We start from the raw sequence: 23,804 nt of genomic DNA on the forward strand, positions 1-23,804 counted from the left end.
GAGCTGTGTTGGGAACCAGCAGCCAAGAGCTTCCATGGAAACTTTCTACCCATGTTAAATCGATTTAGTTGGCAGTTCCTTTTCTGCCCATTATTTTTTAAACTTGCGGAAGCACTTTGCAGTACTGGGAGACACCATTTCTAACGGCAATGGAGCTAGATTAAAAAAATATCAAAAGATGCCCAAAGCAAATACCTTTAACCCATAGTTGTTTTATCAAATTAAAAAAATTGAGTTTCATTGACCACAAATTGAGCAGAAATATTTTGCATACAAATCTTTAAATAGTTTAACCACATTAAGAAAAATACATTCGTTAATTTCTTTTATTAGTGAAGCCACAAGTTTTGCACATTATCCAAACAGAATACCTGAAATGTTGATATTTTCAGCCCTTTCGGGTTAAAACAAGAGAAAAGGACAACCTAACAAGAGTGAAAAGTTTGGGTTAGGTGACCTATTATAGTTCAAAGATGTCCCTGGTCAGGTAGACTAAATAAAAGTGTATTCCCAATTGCTCCAGGACATTCGTGTAATTTACTTGTGAGCTCTCCCTCAAGCCTAGAGAGACATCAGTGTTGAACCACCAACTGAAAGGGGGTATTTGCCATTAGTATGAGTGACAACATTTCATGGCTATTAATTTAGTTCATTATATTTAGCCGATTCCAATAGACTTTTCTAGCAGGTGAGGCTGTCAAAGAACTAAATATGGAGCAACTACAAAAAGTAAATTTGCAGCATGACCAAATTATACAAAAAGTATAGGAACTGTTCTAGCAGATATGTTTTAGAAGTCTCTTTTTGTCTCTTATCATATTGCGATCCAAGTTACTGGCTGCAGTCTTGGATTTTATAGTTCTATATGAATAGATTCAATTTACTACACTATTAATCATGCTTCAGAAGAATTAACCTTTCTTGGATGGCAGATCTACCACAAGCCTCCATTGCCACAACCTCCAGATGGCTTACGACCTACGGCAAATCCTCGACTACTGCAAGCCAACAAATTGGCTCTTGCACACCAGACCAGCATTTTGCTTTATTTTAGGTTTTCAAGCATCTTAAAATACCCAAATCATCGCTCCAATACACAAGTCAGATAATGGCCTACAAGGAAATGCTGTAGCTAGTGTTAGTGATGGCGATAGAAATGGACAAGCTTGCGTGTACAAATATGCAACTAGAACTGCAAGGTTCACAGCCCATTTGCATAAGTGGTCGCAACCGTTGGATTGTAAGCAAGGGTAAAAAAAAAATATGACCAAAAAACTTCCCACAAACTAGTCAACATGGTCAATTGAAAGCCTTTACAAAACGACCCTGGAATAGTCAAATGCAGCTTTACAGCGGATGAATTAAGCCAAATTGCATAAACATCCAATGGTAAACACTATACAAATGCAATCAAGGTTGCACTCACACTAGGCCATCTGGCCGTGGCCGTCGCAACTGTGGCCTGGCCACGGTAGGCTCTTGTACATACGCCATCACGTCGCTAGCATCCAAACAATTCTACCAAACCTTAACCAACTAGTGAAAAACTGAACAAAACTTTGGCACACACCCAGTGACTAATCACCTTGTCCAGGGGTGTTCCAACGTGGTTTACCAGAGGGCCTTGTGGACTTAAAGTAAGCCACACATTTGACAGACAGTACCGAATGACGTTAAACTAAGCTAATCTACAGGTTACCAGTGCTAGTGCAATTACATGAGCATTTTGCACAATATTTGTACTCCAATGCTACGTAAAGCAGGCTTCTTCAGAAACCCGTAGCCTGCTACATTGAAGGGCAACTGTAACAAATCCTGACCAAGACCGAAAGATGGCTCTGGAAGCCACTACGGCCCACGCAGCAGATTACTGCGTGGACCGTGGTGGCTTCCAGATCAACCCTTCGGTGGACCATTCATACACATGTATTCCGAGGATGTTTTGAAGACACTGGAGTCCCATGGCACTAGATTCCTTTGAAGACTAAGTTAGTATGGGGGGGCCCAAAGGGGGCCCCCCCATAGATCTTGTCAGTCATCTAACACCTGTTAAGAAAAACACACACACATCACAAGATACAAATCAACAAAGCTAGGTTAACAAACAGCGGTGACATGCATGTCAAGGTTCAAAGAGCAGGGATACTGATGGCTTGTGTCTGAGGAGACAGCCCAAAAACGTCAACATTTAATAAAGGAAAATAACTTTTACTCACTGCGGTGGTCTGTTTCGAAGTGCCATGTTGGTAGCAATATTTGTCTGGGCTGTTCAGTCAAATGCCCACAAAAACAAACACGCAACAACGCATACTTTCAGTTTGTATAAAGTGACAATAGTGATCTGCAATCTAGATCGAAAACTTTCAACCCTCACTAAACTCAACCTCGATTGACACAGGCCGATGCGAAAAGTAAACCAAACCCATTGTGTCCACCTTTAATAAAGTGGTGCGTGACAGGTGATCTCAATTAAGAGCTAATCAGAAAGAACACACTGATCAGCCATGAGTGAGACTATCAAAACGAGGACGAGGATTTAACGGAATTGTTACCATTCAAATTCAAATTTCTTTATTATTGGATAGGGTATGATATCAATGATTTGGGCTTTGAGTAGGCCTATATTTCTTAAATATATTTCTTACATTTTTTCACCCCTTCGCCTTTTGAATATGAAATCTATAATCTCAGCCTCTCTATAATTTGCTCAACACATATTTATTGTTCAAATAAAATCCCATCCTTATTTTGCCATTCATATTGAATCTTTACTGTCTTTCATTGTACAACACAATCATCTAATAATTATTCATAACGCTCTCCCATCTCCTTGGCTGCATTAAGACAAGGCTCGGGTCAGAGCAAAGATCGGGATCCACACATGATAAGGGATAAAGTTACTTATTAGAATAAAGTAAGTATCATGAAATCTGTAAAGGGATTAGTGTAGCGTATGGAAGATTAGAAAATGTGCGATTATATGGTTTGGACAGAAAACCAGTACCAAAATCACAAGGAGGACCGAGCCAGAACGGAGGAAACTTAACCAGACAAAACAAATACTGGGACCAACAAACCATCTTTACCATGTTGGAAATACCCAAACAAAATGCAACAAACCAAACCTGATCAGCAAACCAACATATATGACCAACCAACTGAACTACTGACCAAACACACAATTCTTTCGATTAGCCTATATATATGGGCAGTGGAAAGTGTGCTGTGGGGATGTTGAATAGTGTTAACATAAAACAAAACATGGAACCAATCCAAAGGTCCAAACCCTTAAGGAACCACCCTAAACAGAACCCAAGCGGGGACCATCTTTCATATTTTAGAGCACAAATTTTGTCTGTTCTTTGAATGTCAATTTATGTAAATCACAGTTTTTTCTAGATTGTATTTTTCCACAATAACATGACTTCAGTTTTAACTACCCTAATTGATCACGGTTCAATCAATCAACAATCGCTGTTCCCTGCACTTGAACCGCCTTAAAGCTATCATCTGTCTTTTTGATGGAGTTACCCACAGCATATGTCAGAACCTGCACAATGGTATACAGACCATCAAAGAAAGTTTGATGTGTAGAATTTTGTTTTTAACTTTGTGCTGTTAAACAGAGAAGATGGTCCCCTCTTGGATTGTACAGAATGACAGAAGTCCCCTCTTTGCCTGTTCAAAATGACACTGGTCCCCTGTTAAATGGTATGGAGCGACTCTTACACTCCAGCATTTATGTATTCATTAGGGTAGACATTTTTTTTGAACTGCTTTCTCTATAGTACAAAATAAATAATTTGCCATAGAGCCTTTACACAGTTCTTCCATAGTTCATAAGAGACATTTTGTCATGAGGAAAAAAGACTTATAGATAACAGGGCTAACTAGGGCTGTCAATCTATACAAATATTTAATCGTGATTAATCGCATTATTGTCCATATATAAATTGCAAATTAAACGCACATTTTTTAATCCTTCTAAATATATCTTAAAAGATGATTATAGATTATTGATGAGGATTACATTTGTTCTTTTCCACACTTCATGAATAGATCCATGCAGGAGTGTGAGGGTCGCCCCATACCATTTAACAGGGGACTTCTGTCATGTTGTACAATCCAAGTGGGGACCATCTTTTATATTTTCCCATGTAAACACATTGACAGAAGCAACAGTTGCAGTTGGCAAACACTCATTGAATGAAATAATAGGCACAGACAGCTCCCTTGCTGCAGTGAATGGAGTCCCCTCTTTGATATGTAAATATCGCTTAAGTATTCAAGTCCCCTCTTGGCAACTTCTTTAAAATAAATCAAAAAAACACATTTGAAGTTATATTATGACAAAATAACTTAAAACCAAACTCTGTATTATGTTTTTGTATTTTTTAAATGACCAGAAATAGAGGTCCACACTTGGTCGATGAAAACCGATAGTCCCCTGTTGGTAGGGTAAACGTGTATGTGTGCATGTGTGTGTGTGTGTGTTTATGTGTATGTGTGTGTATGTGTACGTCTGTTTGTGCATGTGTGTGTGTGTATGTGCGTACGTACGTGCGTGTCTGTGTGTATTTTTGTGTGTGTGTGTGTGTGTGTGTGTGTGTGTGTGTGTGTGTGTGTGTGTGTGTGGTTGTGTGTGTGTGTGTGTGTGTGTGTGTGAGTGTGTGTGTTGGTATGTGTGGGTTTCTGTGTGTGTGTGTGTGTGTGTGCGTGTGTTTGTGTGTGTGTGTGTGTGTGTGTGTGTGTGTGCGAATGTGTACGTCTGTGTGTGTGTGTGTGTGTGTGTGTGTGTGTGTGTGTGTGTGTGTGTGTGTGTGTGTGTGTGTGTGTGTGTGTGTGTGTGTGTGTGTGTGTGTGTGTGTGCGTGCGTGCGTGCGTGTGTATGTGTGTGTTTATGTGTGGGTGGTCATGCCATCCGTGGGTGTCCCCGTCCACAGCAGCCTGCTCCCAGAGGCGCGGGAGCTGTTCCTGGAAGGGGTGAGGAACAACTGCGACAGCGTGGACCCCGACCTGCAGACGGGCCTGGGGGTGCTCTACAACCTCAGCGGGGAGTTCAACAAGGCCGTGGAGGCCTTCAACGCCGCCCTCTCAGTGCGGCCACAGGTACAGTAGGGCCTAGGGCCCTGACGGTTAGAGCTGCTCGATTCTGGTCGAAAGGGGGTCAAATTTGGGTCAATATTGAAATCACGATTATTCAAAACGACTATTGTTGAGTTTGAAAACATGATGCATTTATTTAAAGGGGACATATTATACCACCAGGTCTGAGTGTGATTAGCTCTTACAAGCCGTTTCGAAAATCAGCCGTTTCGAAAATCAGCCCCTTCTGACATCACTAGTGGGCGTGTCCACGCCCACTAGTGATGTCAGAAGGGGCTGATTTTTGAAACGGCTCGTAAGGGCTAATCACACTCACACCTGGTGGTATCCCTTTAAAAAATATAGATATTTATAAAAATGTATAATTTTAACTTGATTATATTCGTTTTGAGATCGTTTGACCCCAAAAATGTGGTTAATTGATCCACCGCCGCACCACCGAGTACCACCACGATGTGTGACCCAGCCCTGCCACCACAGGGACGTCCACCCAGACTAGGCAGATACAGAAGCAGACGTCTAGGAAGCCATCGAGAGCCACGCGCCTCATGCACCTCACATGCTCGCGCACGCATTCAGTGCACACCGACATGCATGCTGACTGTAGAGTCTTTTCGAGCGGATGTGCAGTGTCTTTGTGTGTCTCGGAAAGCACTTGTAAACACACTATAAAATGCATTATTATAAACCACATGCAGACACACAAACACACATACGCATGTACAGTCTCAGAAACGGGGGCTGTTTCAAAGCGACATACAGAACCCCATATTTACACACACACACACACACACACACACATACACACACACACACACATACACACACACACACACACACACACACACACACACACACACACACACACACATACACACACACACACAGACAGATACACATGCAAACATACACAAGCTCAGATCCATAAATAAAATGCAAAATATCCAAACGATCACAGAAACGGGGGCTGTATCAAAGACACACACAGAACCACACACACAGACACATACACAAAGACACCAACACACGTACACATACAACGCAGACACACAGTGACACACATTCAACACAGAAACACACACACGCACACACACACACACACACACACACACACACACACACACACACACACACACACACACACACACACACACACATACACACACACACACACACACACAACGTACATTAGCATTAAAGTCAGGTTGGTCAAGTTGGCCTGCATCCCTTTGAGTCTATAACTGTGATTAAGGGATATACAAACATAATGTACTTAACATACACAATACAAATATAAATCACCTGACATTAGGCATACACATTTCCAGATGGGAAGGACGCGAATCCCTCTAAATCCACTTCGCACGTAGCCTTGCTAGCGTCATCAAGGGAAGGCTCCCCTAATCATCTGCAGCAAAGCACAGCAGGCAGCCTTTCACACCTAGCATCACACGCATGCAGCTGATAGACAATGAACTCATGAACCCCTGACTGGCGCACTAGCATCTCACACACACAGCTGAGAGACAATGCACTCATGAACCCCTGACTGGCGCACTAGCATCTCACACACACAGCTGAGAGACAATGCACTCATGAACCCCTGACTGGCGCACTAGCATCTCACACTCACAGCTGAGAGACAATGCACTCCTGAAACATAGACTGGCAAACTAGATTCACACACACGCAGCTAGCTCACATGCTAGCTCCTTCACCCGTCATCTTGCATGCTTTAATAACAAAGGCATGCACGCAAACGCTCACACACACAGAAGTGCTGCATGCACACACACACACACACACACACACACACACACACACACACACACACACACACACACACACACACACACACACACACACACACACACACACACACACACACACACACACACACACATAAAGAAGTGCAGCGAACACACACACACTGACCTACACACACACACACACACACACACACACACACACACACACACACACACACACACACACACACACACACACACACACACACACACACACACACACACACACACACACACACACACACAAACACGTACAAAACCCCACTTTAGAAGATGGTTAAACACTTGCAGACGTACACACTCCGGAGTTCTACACACTAACACAAAGATCATTAGCATACTGTTTGCATGGCAGCATCTCCTTCATGCAAATGGCTCTGTGTGTTCTGTGAGTGCCGTCCCATGTTACTCACGGCTAGGTCACCCCATATTTGACTTTGTAATACCGACCTCCCTGCAGGATAAATAGCTTTGAACACAAAGGGAAAGGCTTATATCTCAGTGCTCAGGGAAAGATGAAGGCCCGTAATGTCTCGACCTCTGCTTGGAGCAGACCGCCTCAGGGGGGGAGAGGGGTACAGGACAATGCCCCCTATCCCCCCTGGGGTAAATTAGCTCTCCTTGAATTAACCTTGTCGTTATGGGAACGGCCGAGGCTTCTTCTACAGACGAGTCATGTTGGCCTCCAAAGTAAAAATAAAATAGCATTGTAAAAATAAACAGGCACAGTTTGCTCATTTAGAAGTTTAGTTTAGATCTCTAGCTTTTAGTTGTGGAGCTATTTAAGGACTCGCAACTCTGTTTCACACTTGTACTTTTACCATCAATATTACGATTCACAAACACAGTGATTTATTGGAGAGATAGACTTCATCATCTCTTCACATCAAGGCTGCTTTATGTTCGGCTCGCTTTATGTTGACATTCCAATGGATCATTCAGAGATGAGCAATCAGCTCAGTTCTGCTGGAACATCATCACAGGACAGGTGATAGCTGCATTTGGCTCAGGCACTGCAGTAGATAAGTGCTATTTGGGAGTGACAGAATTGGAAGCCTACCTTGCCATTATTTTTCATTTAGTCCCTCATTTAGTGCCCTCTTGCCCCTCCATACCTATCATACCTCCAACCCTACAGGCACACCCATAATCTGCATCCTTCTGACGCACGCGTACTCAACAGCCTCAACACCAGTTAGCCATGGCCGAATCCAGTCTATAGAGCCTAGAGTTGAGGCAGGGACCTTAACCGTTTTAGCCTAGCCTCACCTTTATTCTTTGAAACCTTCGTCTCTTACCAGTGTATCTGAATGGTCTTGTGTTCCTTGTGCTTCGTCTCCTGTGAGGTGCACCCCCACCACCTCGCTTGAATAAATACAAGGGTCAAAATGACCCACTCCATTCCCATGCTTTCAACAGACTAAAGACCAATCTTTTTATCCAGGTCTTTCGACCAGCCTGACTCCCTGTTCCTATAACTACAACACGTTGTCGCAGTCGGTCCGGTGACTTTTTCCTCCTCAGCAGCTGTGGTGACCTTTTGCAGGACTACCTGCTGTGGAACCGCCTGGGGGCCACGCTGGCTAACGGGGACCGCAGCCAGGAGGCAGTGGAGGCCTACACCAAGGCCCTGGAGCTCCAGCCAGGCTTCATCCGCTCCCGCTACAACCTGGGCATCAGCTGCATCAACCTGGGGGCACACAGGTGAGGGACGTCTGGATGGGCCCCAGCTCCTCTCTGCCTGGGGGGTTGGGGGGGGCCAAGGACTGGGTCCCAGCTCCTCTCTGCCTGGGGGGCTTGGGGGGCCAAGGACTGGGTCAAAGCTCCTGTGTGCCTGGGAGGCTATGCGCTCCAGGTCTAGTTTTACCGCTGATGTTCAGGGGACGAAGTCCAGCACGGGGAGGTCTGTGTTCTCCTAGCAAGACAGAGAGGGGGAGTGTGAGGGAAAACCAGAAGCTTGTGTATAATGCATGGTCAAAAACAAAGGGGTTAATAACGCAGGTCAACCAGGACACCACTCTGAGCAACTACGCCACAAAACAAACTCAGTCTAACGCTACACAGCCAATCACAGTTCAACAAAAGGAGTTCACAAAACACGGTTTCCACACGCCACAAAAGATATGAAGAAAACATGCAAGTCAACACTACTGATAACACAAGAAAGGGCACTTCATCTGGAGGGGGCTCCCCGGCGCTATCCTATGGCAGCCAACTGCTAAATAGCTCCTAGCTAGGATAGGTACAGTTAGCTACAGTTAAACCACAAAAGGAACCAGTGACATGCCAACGCTAAACGATGTCGCACCAATGCAACAACCAGTGTTGGACCATCAGACTAACCAGGCATTCTGTCCGTCTATCTGTCCGCTCCAGGGAGGCGGCCGGTAACTTCCTGACGGCCTTGAGTCTGCAGAGGAAGAGCAGGAGCCACCAGCTGTCCCACCAGGTGATGTCGGGGAACATCTGGGCCGCGCTGAGGATCGCCCTGTCCATGATGGACCAGCCGGAGCTCTTCCAAGCGGCCAACCTCGGAGACCTGGATCTCCTCATGAAGGCCTTCAACCTGGACATTTGAGGGGGTTTAGTCACCATAGGATAGACCCCCTCCCCCCTCCCAACCCAGTCCCACGTCTCTCCAAAACAAACCCAAGCCTGAGAGTCCAAAGTGCTTGTTGAAGAATGGACTGTTTTTTTAGGGAATGACTGTGCTTCCTTTTGCACGGTGGTTTTAAAAAACAACACCCGACGGTTCTATATATTTTTTCGAAGCCGTTTTCGTAGGAGAGGTTGATGCTTTAATTGGCGACTTTGAGATGGATTTCTGCTGCACTGTAAATGGTGATTTCCCCGAAGAGCACAAGGACGGGCAGAGATTATACAAGCAATGCCTTAGAGAACCCGTCAATTAAAAGCCCCACTCATCTCGCGGAGGAGAAGTGTGGCTTTGGGACAGGAGATGGAGGAAGACGTCACAGAGAACTATTTTGATCACGTGTACAGAGCAGATGTTTTGTAAAAGAATTAAAAAAAAAACTTAACTAGACTTTGGGATCCAACTACTTACTTCAGGACAATGTCACCTTAGAGGAAAGTGTTTAGGGAGTGGACAAGGAAACGCATGAACTGGGACATTTTCTGTTTGTTGGTTTTTACCCATCCATGTTCAAAACATTGCATGCGTAGGTCATTTCCATAGTGGGACATTGGACGTTTAAATGACCTTCAAATATTTTCTCATTGCACTTCAAGGGACTATGCTCTTCGTATATGGAGGGGCGGAGCGAGCCTCACTGGAACGCATGCATACAATAATATTTATTTACGTTTTTTTATAAAAACAAAATGCTAAGCCATTTTTGGGCTGGAGTGAATTTCGTTAACCATAGCTTCGTTCACTCTTTAGTATTTTGTTTGTTTGTTTATGTCTTTGTTTCGCTTTTTTCGCTTTCTAAATCAAAAAATTGCACACTAAAAATTGCATTTGCATCTGTAACCCTTTACAAGTTGTTCTTAATAGTACCGATTCAAGGTCACTTTTTTTAATCTCTGATGACTTTCGTACTAGTAGGCACTAGGCAGCATTACATATTATGATGCAATTTCAGCATCAGCAGCCAATCTTCTAGAACGCCTACCAATTATTTATATTTCTTCTGCACCATGAAATACATAAAAAAAAATACACATTAGAAAACCAAAATGAATCCAACCACAAGCGTCAATCATATTTTAATCAGTATTCTAGGATTGAATATGTCTGCTTACATGACAGCTGACTTTCTTAAATCTCAGCATACTTTTACCGTTGAGGAAGAGAAGATGAATAACAATGATAACAAATCGATCGTTCTAATCCCCGTACATACCATTCAAGTGTTCAATGTTCAATATTCCCCCGTTCTGTTTCTCTCACTCTCTGTTGCACAAGCTCAAAAATAATTCCCTAGATTGCAATGTTGTAACGGACCATATGCCCTCAAATGGTTGGCCTCCCTGTCTCTAGTTTGAAAGTCGCTCTGGGGAGAGAGGTATGTCAACGAGGCTAGCCGAGCATCGGACTGTAAATGACAGCCCTGCCCTGTAGCAAAAAAAACATTATTTTAGCATTGTTTAGCGCTCTCTCTCTCTCTCTCTCTCTCTCTCTCTCTCTCTCTCTCTCTCTCTCTCTCTCTCTCTCTCTCTCTCTCTCTCTCTCTCTCTCTCTCTCTCTCTCTCTCTCTCTCTCTCCTTCCCCCCCCCCCCCCCCCCCCCCCCACCTAGTATCCTATGCAAAATATGTTTGCATTTCTCATGGGTCTCTGTAGTTGGCACTAGGTCAAAGGTCACCCAACTGAATAGAGAATATAGAAGGAATGTTACTGTTTAACCATTTAGCAGACATGTTTATCCAAAGCTACTTCCAGTAGATTCAGAATCATGTATTTAAGGAGCAGGAAGGGGACAGGCAGCCCCCACACTAAAAAGGTGTATTTTTTGTCCTGTCACACTATGGCGTGGCGCTGCTGTTCCTTACCTCGGTTTCATCAAATGCAATGACAAGGCTTCAAAGCTTTCTGTCAGATTTGCTTTAAACCTGCAGGGCCAGGCACATATTTTTCTCTGAGCCTTGGAGAAGCTCAAAGACCTCCTTTCACTCCCGGACACATACGAAAACTGCCATTGAACATCAAAGTCTTCACCGCTGGTATCTCTGTCAATGACCAAGATTAACTATCGAGTAAGCCAGTATTGACAATTGAGCTGCAAAATAGGAAAATATGGGTGCGGGTTGAGGCTGCAGTCTTTAGAGAACAGTTTTACACACGAGGGAGCAGCCAGCACAGAATATAGGTGTATGCAACCTACGTTATTCTGTAGGGACTTAATATAGGGACTTAAGATACTCAAAAGGCACCAACTGAGCGAATACATTGAGCTGACAAATTATCATGCAGATCTTTGTTGCAATAGCACCATATTTTTTTAAGTAACATTACCCACAAAAATAGATGTTGGTGTCCATTATAATTGTTGCACTTCAAAAAAACACCACTACAAAGATCCTCAAATTGAATTTGCTATAAACTGGACGGTTGATTTTTTTTGGTCTTTAAAGACAACTTGCAATGCCTTCAGCTCAGTCATATGGGTTTCTGCTCTTTGACACTTAATTGAATGCGACTCAAATTAAAATACCCTGCATTAGAAACAGATTAGAAACCTGGCGTGTCCAAGCAAGGCTTTGGGACACGTCTTGGCACAAGCAAGCCGTTGACCAAATCCACCTCTAATGATTCCCTGGAAGTCTTCCGCGAACAGGAGACGATGCAAGACGTTGCTTGAGTATTCCCCCTGTATCTAAACACTACATGTGGTCTGTCCTCTGTCATCCCCTTCCTAATCTTAACTGCCCCATCAGCATGATTTAGAAACAAAGCTTGAAAACATAAATCGTTTTTTTTAATACACACGCATTTTCCTATGGGCTGCTAGGCCTTTGCTTGTTATTTTCTTGCGGTTTCAAATTTAGATACTTGTAGTTCACTAGAAATTAAAAATACTTTATTTTTTTAACAAGGTCGTTTTTATTTCCAAACGCTGGCTTTTCTGTGATCAACACCGTGTGCACAGCAGCCCCGCAGATGTGTACTCGGATAAGATGCCTGAAGAAGAGGATGTCTTGTTTTTGTAGAAGCTACAACAGGCCTTCACACCTTCTCAGGTTCACTGACTTAGCATGCGCCTGAAAGAGAAACTGGCCCGTGGTTGATGCATACCAGTTCCTCAATGCTTGTCTCCGTTTTTTTTTAATATTCTTTTAATTCTCATGCATGAACTTGCAAAAACCAAGTGCTTTTTCTTGATCTCCCAGTTAACCTATAACATGAATTATAACCTTACAGTTACCCGGCAATATTTCTACCATGCACTTTCAAATTTGACATTGAAAAAATATTTTGTGTGTATGCGTGTGTATGTATATATTCAGTCTATATATTGTACACAAGATACACAACCAATCAAATCTAGTTCTCACATACTGTTTTCAAACCCTTCAAACATTAGTTACACATTGACAGAACCTTTAAGGTATTTCAAAACTAGATCAACATAACGAACATCACATCATTACTATTATCTATTCAGTCACGACACAATCTAAAATGAGATCAACAAGCAAGTTGTTCAGTCGTCTCTAATCCGTGTCTTCTCAGAGGACCTGAACATCAGACACATCCAAGGATCGTTTGGTGTGTTAGTATCAAATAATGAACACACTCATTCATGCAATCATTACCACGTGCATGTTATAGCACGCACAATACTGTAACTTCATGTGGATGATATGGACTTAAAAGTTATTAACTTGAATGTTATGGTGCATTATACCAGTCATAACATGCTCTATATCATTTGAAAGGCATATTTTATAGATAATACTAGGCAGATTAAATAAACAGAACTACCAGGTACTTTCTAGTTATACATGCTTTATAGGGTGGGTTTTTGTCATTGGGCAGCACGGTATCTTGTGTACAATACATTGACCTTTGTCCATTATTCTACTTATCTGCCACATGAAGTACATATACCTGTCTTCAGAATTCTTTACTTATCAAAACAACTAGAATTAAGATTTCCTTGATTTTGATGCAAGAAATGACGTTAGCATTTATATTCTACTAGTTTGCTCAAGCATCTATAATGCATATTAATCTACCTGTATACCCAGCCACAAGGAAACACAGTAGCACCTTTGAAATATACAATATGAAATTAATCTTTTAAAAATAAAAAATCTGTTATTCAGTCCATTTATTAATGTCTGTTTTCACCAACATGCAACATTTTTGATTCCGAACAAAGCAGCAGTGCCACAAGTCAATAACATTTGTGTTTATTGAACCATCCAAACATTGCAGGTATGCAGTATTACAAGGCATAGTACATACTGTCATGACAGCAGTATTCACCTGCACTATTGAAATACTGTATTAACAGCAATATTTAGATGAAAACATAAAAAAAAGTAAACTAAAATCGCCAATTCAGGGATTTTATGTAATCAAAACTTCAGACATGGCTTCAACAAAAAATAAATGACAATAGTACCATTTTGATACTTTGTTTAATGAGAAAGTCTAATCAACTCCCACAAGGTACAGTTGTACAATCCAAATTACTAAATGTCTACATTTAGTGCACAAGCCGTCGGTACAAAAGGCGAGTTTGGTGACCGAAAAGGAAAGTGTTTTATCCTTCACAACCCGAGAGATAAAGAGGAGTTCAGTAAAAAAAAAACCTGAGGCTGAGGGGAAGCCGAAAACAAGAAAATGGATATTTATACTTTATGAGTGTTAGCATAATAAACACAGTAGCCAAGCACAGGAACTAGGCCTAGAGAGAACCGAAGGTGCATTGAAACGAAGAGGGAAGCCCTAAGCTGATAACATAATTTAGCACGTTGATTTTGAAACACCCTCGGAACATAATGTGCATTCTATTACTTCCGTTTCTGTGGGTGTAGATTTACGTGGGACTTGCATAGAGAGAGGGAGACCGTTTGAACTCCACACTGTAAAAAAGTATGCACGGTAGGCTACCGGAGTACTCATTAAGTATAACTCGGTGACGAAGAGTAGTGACGATGTACTCCGACTCATGTACTAAGCATTCATCAGAGAGGTGTTAACAGTGTGTGCAGGAAACAATAGAACATTTTATAGAACAAATCTTATGCAGTTGTTCTTCCACGACATAAAAAGGTATTTTCCCAGCGAAAGAAGAAAATTAATGACATTACCAAACTCCATGACCTGAGTGGTTTTGAGACGGGAGCCTGAGCGCACCGCTGCCTGCGAGCACTAATTGGTTGCTCCTGGATAACTCCAGGTGTTTCATGTTCACACGGGGACAATCATTCCGGCAAATGAATCTCCCGAAACAGCAACTTAAATGCATGCCTTCCCCCCTTAAAGACGGGTTAACCACTAGGAGTGAATACATGTCAAAATAGATAGAATAAAACACTATTCCAATATTTACAGACAGTTATGTTTTTTGGATGCATTTTTGCGTCGCTTTAGTCCAGTTACGGTCAGTGATGGTCGTAGTTGATACCGGCGAGTGATAAGCAATCTTGTGTGGGAGAATAGTATCAACAGAAAGAAAAGCTGATGTGACAAAAAAAAAGGACTGAACAATTGGTTGGCAAACAAAACTCACAGGAGGGTTTGTCCGCTCTCCTGCGGAGCATGGCCAGCGAGCGGAAAAAACACGTTTGGTTCGGAGGAGGAGACACTTAAGAGGTGAGCACATTTCAGTGGGGGGAACACGGGAGGAGGCAGGGTTTCCGTGGTTGACATCAGATCACTGAAGGGGAGCAGCACCGTGGTTGTTTCTTGTTTCTTGTGTCTTTGAGGGGAACGGCGCTGTTTCAGTGAGACACACACAGCTCTTTAATTATTTACACCGGGGGTGATTAGACACACTCGAGATGCCGAGAGACGGATCTCACTGCATATTGCATAGGGTTGATTACGAGTCGAAGAGGCGTTGTATATACGGTAGCTAATTTAGCCAAACGCTGGGAATATCACCTGTAGTAACTACAGTTGTAATTTGTGAAATCGGTTGGGCTGTAATGCATCAAGTGCATAAGAAAAATACAAACATGTGTAAATCATCCTTTGCAGATCAGTTGCATCCGATCTACTTATTCTAATTATGACGGTTTGATTGATTTACCTCATTTTAATCCTGTTATTTGAAGGTGAACGTTGTCCGGACAAGACTTTAACACCCGTAACCATTCCCGCCTCCGGTGCAGGGATGACCTTTTCACCGGCTTTTATGCAACCGTCGGACTCATGCACAGTCAGCATTCTGCCGTCGCCTCACTTCTGCACTGGATTTTGTCGGCACGGATATTGAATAAATCATGTTGTTGTTGTAGTGTTTTTTTGATGCCATAGGGCAAAAAGAAAAAAAATACGGTAATTGACTATACTGTAGTGTTTGGTTGCTAAAGGCTGCCATTTTGTTTAGCCTCTGTGGGTTGGCAGTGAAGCATTACATCAAGTGTAACTCGATTTGTTTTTTTTATAATCCCGCTACGGGGACTGAAGGCATAGCGAGTGAAGGGTCGGATCGGATATGTTTCAGTGTGTGTAAACCACACACAAATAACCGAAAAATTGCACACATCCCTTTTTTTCTTTTTCCCACCTACACAGTTTGAGAAGGAAAGCACCTAAAGTAAAAGCATCCATTTAAAGCAGGACATAAAAACGACGACAACTACACTAAAAACCAAAAAAGCGTGTTTGCTTTTACTTCCCGTCCGCAGCAGGTTTTTGAACGCTTTCTCCGTGTTTTCTCCAGTGGTTTCGGGCTGTGGGGAGCAGCAGCCAACGTGTTGGCTGGTGTTAAGGGCAGAGACCTTCCACCATGGTGGATCACACACTGGGGCTGTGGAAGGGTGGTGGTGGTGGTGGTGGTGGTGGGGATGGTGATGGTGGGTCTGCTTTGGGGGCCTTCTCTCCACAGGGTGTCCTTGGGGTTGGGGCTGTTGCTCTCCAGGGGGGCGGGGGGCCTCTGGCAGACTGGGGGTGGCTGAGAGACTGGTTCTTGTGATTTCTCTTCTAGCTGCTGGACAAGCGCCGGTAAAAGTATATGTAGCCCAAGTCTTTGGGAGGGCGTTCCGACAAAGACACTTTGTGATCGTTGTAGATCACCCACCTGGCAGATCCAAAGTCAACGAGAAATATAATGAATCAAACAATGATGGAGGTGCATTAAAAGGTGACATATTATTCCACCAGGGGTGAATGGGATGAGCCGTTACAATCTGCCTCTTCTGACATCACAAGTGGGCGTGTCCACCTAGATGTATAGATGAACATTGTTTGCTACAGTCCACTGGGCATGCTGGTAGACCGATCGATCCAGCACACATCTAGGTGGACACGCCTACTTGTGATGTCAGAAGAGGCCGATTTTCCAAACAGCTTGTAACAGCTAATCACACTCCCACCTGGTGGTATAAGAGGTCACCTTTAAGGTGTGCGTGAAACAATGCTGGGGACGTTTTGTGAGGCGATGAAATGGGAGTGTGTTGGTGTTGCGTGGGGTTTGTGCTGACCTTCCCTCCTTCTTGATGTGACACACGTAGTGACCGGACATTGTGGACGCCCCCATGTGGCTGATGAAGGCCAAGAGCTCGTAACCTAGGGGAAAATAGAAGGAATAAGAACGTTCAAACAGAATCAGTAAAACTTGCTGATCCCATTACATGTGGTCACACAGTTTGTTCATTGATAACGGAATCAGTCCACCTTAAGTACCTCATACCTCCGATTTGGTCTAAAGATATCACATTCTGTCTTGACATTGCTATCGTCGACATACACCCTATGTTATACGTGTTCAACATCATTCTGAAGCAACAGAATATTGTAAAATATGTAAAAAATACAAATATTAACGAGTCCATGTTAAACAGGTTTCGCCCTGAAGATGGCAGCAAACTCACCAGCAGTGGCCTGGTGCCTAGTGACTCTTTAACCTGATCAACCAGTAGAAAGGAAAGTAAAGAGATCTGGAGCCACTCACGTCCCGGGCCGTCCTTGACGCGGGGCCCGGCCGCGTCCCCCTCGGGGTCCGGGGAGAGGGTGGGGTCGCTGTGGGAGTTGGGCGAGGAGAAGGCCTGGTTGGTGGGCTCGGTGTCGGCCATGTCTGACAGCGCGTCGCTCGGCTCCTCCTCCGGGTGCGTGAAGATCCAGTCCAGCGCTCGCTCAAGGTTGTTGTTCTGGGGAACGGACCAGGTGACCATTAGGGAACAATCTCTTACAACCACACACACACACACACACACACACACACACACACACACACACACACACACACACACACACACACACACACACACACACACACACACACACACACACACACACACACACACACACACACACTAATAATCAGCCACCATTTTGTCATCATATTTGGGACTCTGTACTTATAGTCCTTCAATTACAATAGTTTTACTGAGGAGAAAGTAATTGCAGTATTTTAGTGTTCTTGTAGCACTATTTGTACTATCAGTGTTTGAATTGGTAAAACTAGATTTGCTGTCAATGCTTATGTTTCTAAATGAAGAGTAGGAGTTTGATGCTATACATAAAGATATTGACTTCATTGTTTTACAAAGATTATTGTAGACTGCAGCTGAACGAACGAAAAGATAATACACAGGAAGAAGAGTGAATGAATGAACAGGAAGAATGAATGCATGAAACTGCAAAGGTGGATCGATCGATTGCGGATCTCATGCAGTCCGGTAATGGCAAGGAACTTAGAAATCTGATTCCTTAATCTGATATTTTAATAGTTCACTATTCAACACCGCAACCATTAGTCTATATTTCTTTCTCTTTCTTCCCTTTGTGGCTGTGCTTGGGTCAGGCATCGCAATAGAACGGTCTCACAGTCCAAACAGCAGGTGTGGACGCAACTCTGACCTAATAAAACACCTGTGTGTTTTTCCCCCCCCATCGCTCCTCATCTGTCAGTTTGTATTCAAGTAACCCAGCCTAACCAGAGCCTCGAATAATGAGGCTGCTTCGTTCAAAACGACATGAAACATAATCAAAATAATACTTTTTTTGCCTTCAATTTTTTCGATTTTCCACTTGGCCGGCCTCAGCAGGATGACCCGTCCTCCATCGTGTGGACGAGACCCGTTTCGTCTCTACCCTTGGACCGGCCGGCTGTCCGACGAAACCCTCTGTGGCTCTTTATTCATCTCCATTGACAAAAAACCACCAGCACATCTGCTTGGGCTCTCTCCTCCGAAACCGTCCCACCGTTCTGCCACCCATCCAATAAAGAAGCCCATCTGGCTGAGGGAATAAAACATAAAACTGTGCCCCTCAGCTCGTTGCGTCGACTCCCAAATAGAGGCGTGAATCAAGGGAATGTCTGCAGGAGAGCGGGGAGGGGGGGGGGGTAGGTGTGGCGTCTGGGGGGGGTGGGGGGGGGCGTGCCACGCTGGCGGTCTCGTTTTCCAAACTAAGCGGCCCATCGGGCTTCACTACCGTTTAACACAACCCTCTCCTTCTCCACCTCCTCCACCACCACTCCCGTCTCAGAGCTATTAATAGACCAGCCTCCCCCCCCCACCCCACCCTTGCTGTCTAGCACCTCCATTTCCCTCAGGAGAGATACATGTTTACATTGACCCCCGAAGAAACATCCCCACCCAATCATCCCACAGCACTGGGCTTCGAGGAATGGGGGGGAGGCGGGGCAAACAAGGAAGCACAAATCTAATTCTGTCCAGCATATTAGCGGTTCTGTTGATGTATTTTTGGCAATGGCGCGCTCTCTCTCTGTCTGTGTGTGTGTGTGTGTGTGTGTGTGTGTGTGTGTGTGTGTGTGTGTGTGTGTGTGTGTGTGTGTGTGTGTGTGTGTGTGTGTGTGTGTGTGTGTGTGTGTGTGTGTGTGTGTGTGTGTGTGTGTGTGTCAGGCTGAAACAAGAGAATCTGCCGCCATTTGGGAACAGTCAGAGTCTGTGGACTGTGTCTGCGGATCACTCCGATGCAACGAGAACACGTGATGATCACTCATTATTAATATTAAAACATGAAGGACGCATGAGCAACTCCCGAATAAGTTGAGTGTGGAGATGGTGACGATGACGGAGGGGCAGATATGACCCCCCCCGCCCCCAATTGAATACATCCAGATCTTTCCGCTTGACATGAGCGAGCTGCAATAGCAGTGACGCTGCTTCTGTGACGCTTGTAGGCGCTGGGATGAGAGCAGACACCTCATACCATCGAGGGCGCTTGGGGACAAATTGCCGGTTGGGATGAGGCCACATGCAGGGCAGCGTATAGGGCTTGTTGATGAGGGACGGGGATCACGTCTCGGCCCTCGAGCACTCGTCCATGTTCAGACTTGGATCTCATTTCATGGTAGTAGGTCATGCATGCAAGTCATCGAACCGCCACTGAGATTAAAGGTGCAGTGTGTAGGATTTAGTGGCATCTAGTGGCGGGGTTGCAGAATGCAGCAACGCAACGCTGCTAGATCCATTCCGATAGATTCCACATAATGTTACACACTGCATTTTTTAAGTTTTAATAGAGGTTCCACAGGGCTGTCACTCACATTGTTATGATACAAGGTTTTAGATGCCTGGTAGCCTGTTATGATGAATGGTTTTAGATGCCTGGTATCCTGTTATGATATATGGTTTAGATGCTTGGGTTTACTTATTTATTGATTATTAGTTATTCTATTTATTTGCTTACTTGTACAAGTACAAAGAAACATTGACAGTTTCAGAAGCAATGTCCAATTACATGATTCAGTTCAGTGCATATAGCAGTAAGAAAACAACAGCATCCATCCCTAACAGCAGAAAATCTTCCAAACAGATTTAGCAAACATGACGCAAGTAAGTAAGTTTAAGTTAGGACTGGACTGTTTTTAAATCCTGAACCTGCTTTGGACTGGTAGAGTTGGGTCTTCCAGAGCCTTTCATTGAAAATGCAGTTTGTGCAAAGAAGTCTTACAGCATTTAATTTGATAGTTTCCGGTGTTAATTGGCATTTGGGGAAGTCAAGTTTTGAAAATATGTTGTCACTGGCGCTAGATGGTGGTGACACTTAAAGTCGCAATCTGTCATTTCAACTAGCTTGTAGCTTAAAGCTTATCGATTATTTTTCCATGATTTAGATCAAGTCTCAATAACACAAATTCTATAAAATATACAACTTCTATACAATAAACAATACATATAGAAAAGATGTATTGACCGATACATTTAAAAGACTCCTATGCATTAGGCTTTTCATAGGGAAACCGATGTCCCTCCATACTGCCATGGTCACGATCTGCATCCTCAAACCAGGGCTCAAAGGAGGTACCCAACAGGTACAACTCATCCCCCTCCTCATGTGGATGAAGAGCGAAACATCCCAGCTCCTTGTATCTTCATCTTCCAGCCATTACTGTTTTGTGTGTGCTGACAAAATGGCCGACCCTCCTGGCCCGCCCATGTGGTCTCCCGGTGGAACCATGTGGCCCCTACCCCTGGCACTGGCCCGCAGAGCCCCGCTGTGGCCCTACTGGCAGCTCAGCCACTGAGGAGGATTATTATGGTCTGCTGGCCCGGGCAGCTGCTGATTCCTCCGCTCTAGTTGCGTCGGTCGGCGTGGCCAGCACTGAGCATCAGGCTGGCGCTAGTGGACTCACCCCAGGGTTCCGACCAGGGCTTAAACCAACCAACTGCTTTTTATTCCAACTGGCCGTCTGCACACAAGGACACCTGTCAGCCAGTCCTGGCTGCTTTCGGTCGTTTTTTCTTTGCTTTAGTATTTCATATTTTTAATTAATTATCGAGAATAAGAGTGACTCATCGTTTCTCGTTGTCTGTTTTTTTTCCACTGTGGGCGATACTTTTATTCTGACTTTCGTTCGCTTCGTTGTTTTGCACTATAGTTAATCTGCCACTATTTCACTTCTGACCGTTACTTGACATTATTTTGTCCACAACAAGGTTTCTTCCTACTCCTTACTTTTTTTTATACCCAATCAAACATTCTTTATTAATCCCTTAAGGGAAATGAGTGCGCTCATCTTTTTTGTGGGGCCCTTCCTAATAACTTTTACTTTGTGTTTTCATTTTCACACCTTCATTCTCAGCCAGTCGCAGCGATATCAAGGTCAATTGCTAATGGGTGCAAGTGATGAACGGGCACCTCCTGGTGTCTGTGGGGCCCCAGGGCGAGGGGGGGTGTGAGGGGACTGACCGTGGCTCGGAGGGCCTGGATGGTGTGGCTGCGGGGGAAGCCCATGGAGGTGAGGATGGCGACGCTCTCCTCCGGGGGCGAGTTGTCCAACGGGGCGGCGGTGGTGGCGGCGGCGGCGAAGGGATCAGTCTCGCTGGCGGAGGAGGGGAGCAGCTCTATCGTGGAGGACGGGAGGCTCAGCGGCTCCGCAAAGTCTGGAGAGGAACAAGATGGTGGATAATCGGTTGAAGTCTGTGGATTGTTACTGGATTTAAATGTATATTTCTCCAGAAGCTCGGGTCCCCTGGTCCCCGTCATGCTTTTGACTTATACGTGTTGTTATGAAGAAAAGATTATATGATTATTAAAAATAATACAAATCTATGGATATGTTAAAGTGTATGCTGTGTTCATCAACATTTCCCCCAAAAATAAAATACACAAATAATAAATAATACAGATGCCGTCAAGGAATTTATGTTTCAAGATTTAGTCATCCATATCTAGACACACAGAACACAAACAAAGCCACACCAAAATGAGCCACTAAACAAAGCAACTTCCACATGAATTACGGACAAGCCAGTGACTTCTCCCATTATCCACAAACAAGAGAAAAACTGTACACACACACACACACACACACACACACACACACACACACACACACACACACACACACACACACACACACACACACACACACACACACACACACACACACACACACACACACACACACACACACGCACACGCACACACACCTATTTCTTCTGCGTAGCAGGTGACGGCGTTCCGCTTCGCTCAACGCTCCGATTACTGCCTTCGTAGAAACCCCAACAGCTCCGCTTTTTCTCTTTCACACAAGACCACCACTTTGTGCCGAGTTCAAAAGGCGGACCTTTCCAACCATTGTGCCGTACTTTAAGCACGAGGCTTAGAGTATAAAGGGAAACTGTACAACCTTGGCAGAATTTGCGATGGAAAATTGGAATGGAATTAAGTCGACAAATGGGGCCTCGTTCGGATAAAAGTGCCCATCGTTCATAATGAGCTTTTTTGCCCTCGGTGTGACTTTTATTTGCAGTGGGCTCAAATCTATTCATGGGAGTTTGGCCAACGAATGTCGAGAGTCTCTGAAATGCAGGTTGGTTTTAGTGCAATCGCAGGAAAAGAAAGTCCTAGAACCAACACATCATTTACTTAAGGAGAGACACCTTAAATAGACCCAGCCTTGTTACTTTATAAGGGTTGACTGCACACTGTACAGCATTTATCAACCAACTGAACTGCACTAATGGGATTCTCTCTGCTTTTATCCACTCTGAAGTTCCTTAACAGGACAATATAAAAGTGTTGTATAAACACTTCCTTGGGTGAAGTTTCTCCACACACACACACACACACACACACACACACACACACACACACACACACACACACACACACACACACACACACACACACACACACACACACACACACACACACACACACACACACACACACACACACACCTCAGAAGAGGCTTGAATGTGGTACTTCAAACTGAGTAGAACTAATGTACTCATAGCCAGTGTGGCCATGCATTGATTGGCGTCATTACCTGGCTCCTCCATGTGCGCTATGATCCAGTTGAAGGCCATCTCTGGCCCCATGTTGCCCGTGTAGTACACCGCCTTCCGGCAGGCCTCCAGTGGGAAGCCCATCTCGGCCAGTTGCATTACTGCAGCCTCGTCGATCTCTGGGGCTGGGGACACAGGAAGCCCAAATATAGACATGCATAGACGGAGGCTGCCGCCGGCGACTCACTGGTCGGCATCCAATGATGATAACGGTCAATTGACAGAGCTAAGTACGATACTGGAGTACAATAGAGAAATAGGGAATCTATTGAGCAGAGAAAGTTAACAGTAATTGCCGTTTTGAGAGAAGAATAACATATCTGTACTATTTTGCTGACACTGAATATGCAAAGAAAAAATAAAGAGATCTCTGTTTGGGGCTCATTAAACAAACGGACACTCCGCCTTCGGGGAGTCTTATTATTTATTATTTTTTTATCTGTTTTTAGGCAGCGATTCATCAGAAGGAGGAAGGAGCCAGG

The 23,804-nt window shown here is 44.2% G+C and overlaps 2 protein-coding genes across 7 annotated transcripts in view; one reads left to right on the plus strand and one right to left on the minus strand.

Annotated features, from left to right (window-relative positions):
• pex5la (peroxisomal biogenesis factor 5-like a) overlaps positions 1-9,492 on the plus strand; it is a 40,556-nt gene extending 31,064 nt beyond the window's left edge. The window contains exons 12-14 of the mRNA XM_056604411.1: positions 4,928-5,109; positions 8,461-8,618; positions 9,291-9,492. Coding sequence (XP_056460386.1) covers positions 4,928-5,109; positions 8,461-8,618; positions 9,291-9,492 — 542 coding nt within the window. The remainder of the gene's footprint in view (positions 1-4,927; positions 5,110-8,460; positions 8,619-9,290) is intronic.
• Positions 9,493-11,965: 2,473 nt separating this feature from the next.
• usp13 (ubiquitin specific peptidase 13) overlaps positions 11,966-23,804 on the minus strand; it is a 31,486-nt gene continuing 19,647 nt past the window's right edge. For 2 of the 6 annotated variants that reach the window (XM_056603236.1, XM_056603234.1), the window contains exons 17-21: positions 23,304-23,447; positions 21,719-21,912; positions 17,511-17,706; positions 17,041-17,125; positions 11,966-16,637 (exon numbers count right to left, since the gene is read on the minus strand). In XM_056603236.1, the coding sequence (XP_056459211.1) occupies positions 16,541-16,637; positions 17,041-17,125; positions 17,511-17,706; positions 21,719-21,912; positions 23,304-23,447 (716 nt within the window). In that variant the 3' untranslated portion in view covers positions 11,966-16,540. The remainder of the gene's footprint in view (positions 16,638-17,040; positions 17,126-17,510; positions 17,707-21,718; positions 21,913-23,303; positions 23,448-23,804) is intronic. The other 4 variants (XM_056603237.1, XM_056603235.1, XM_056603232.1 and 1 more) reach the window with 3 other exon arrangements.

The sequence above is a fragment of the Gadus chalcogrammus genome, chromosome 12, assembly GCF_026213295.1.
Source record: "Gadus chalcogrammus isolate NIFS_2021 chromosome 12, NIFS_Gcha_1.0, whole genome shotgun sequence".
Classification (NCBI taxonomy): domain Eukaryota; kingdom Metazoa; phylum Chordata; class Actinopteri; order Gadiformes; family Gadidae; genus Gadus; species Gadus chalcogrammus.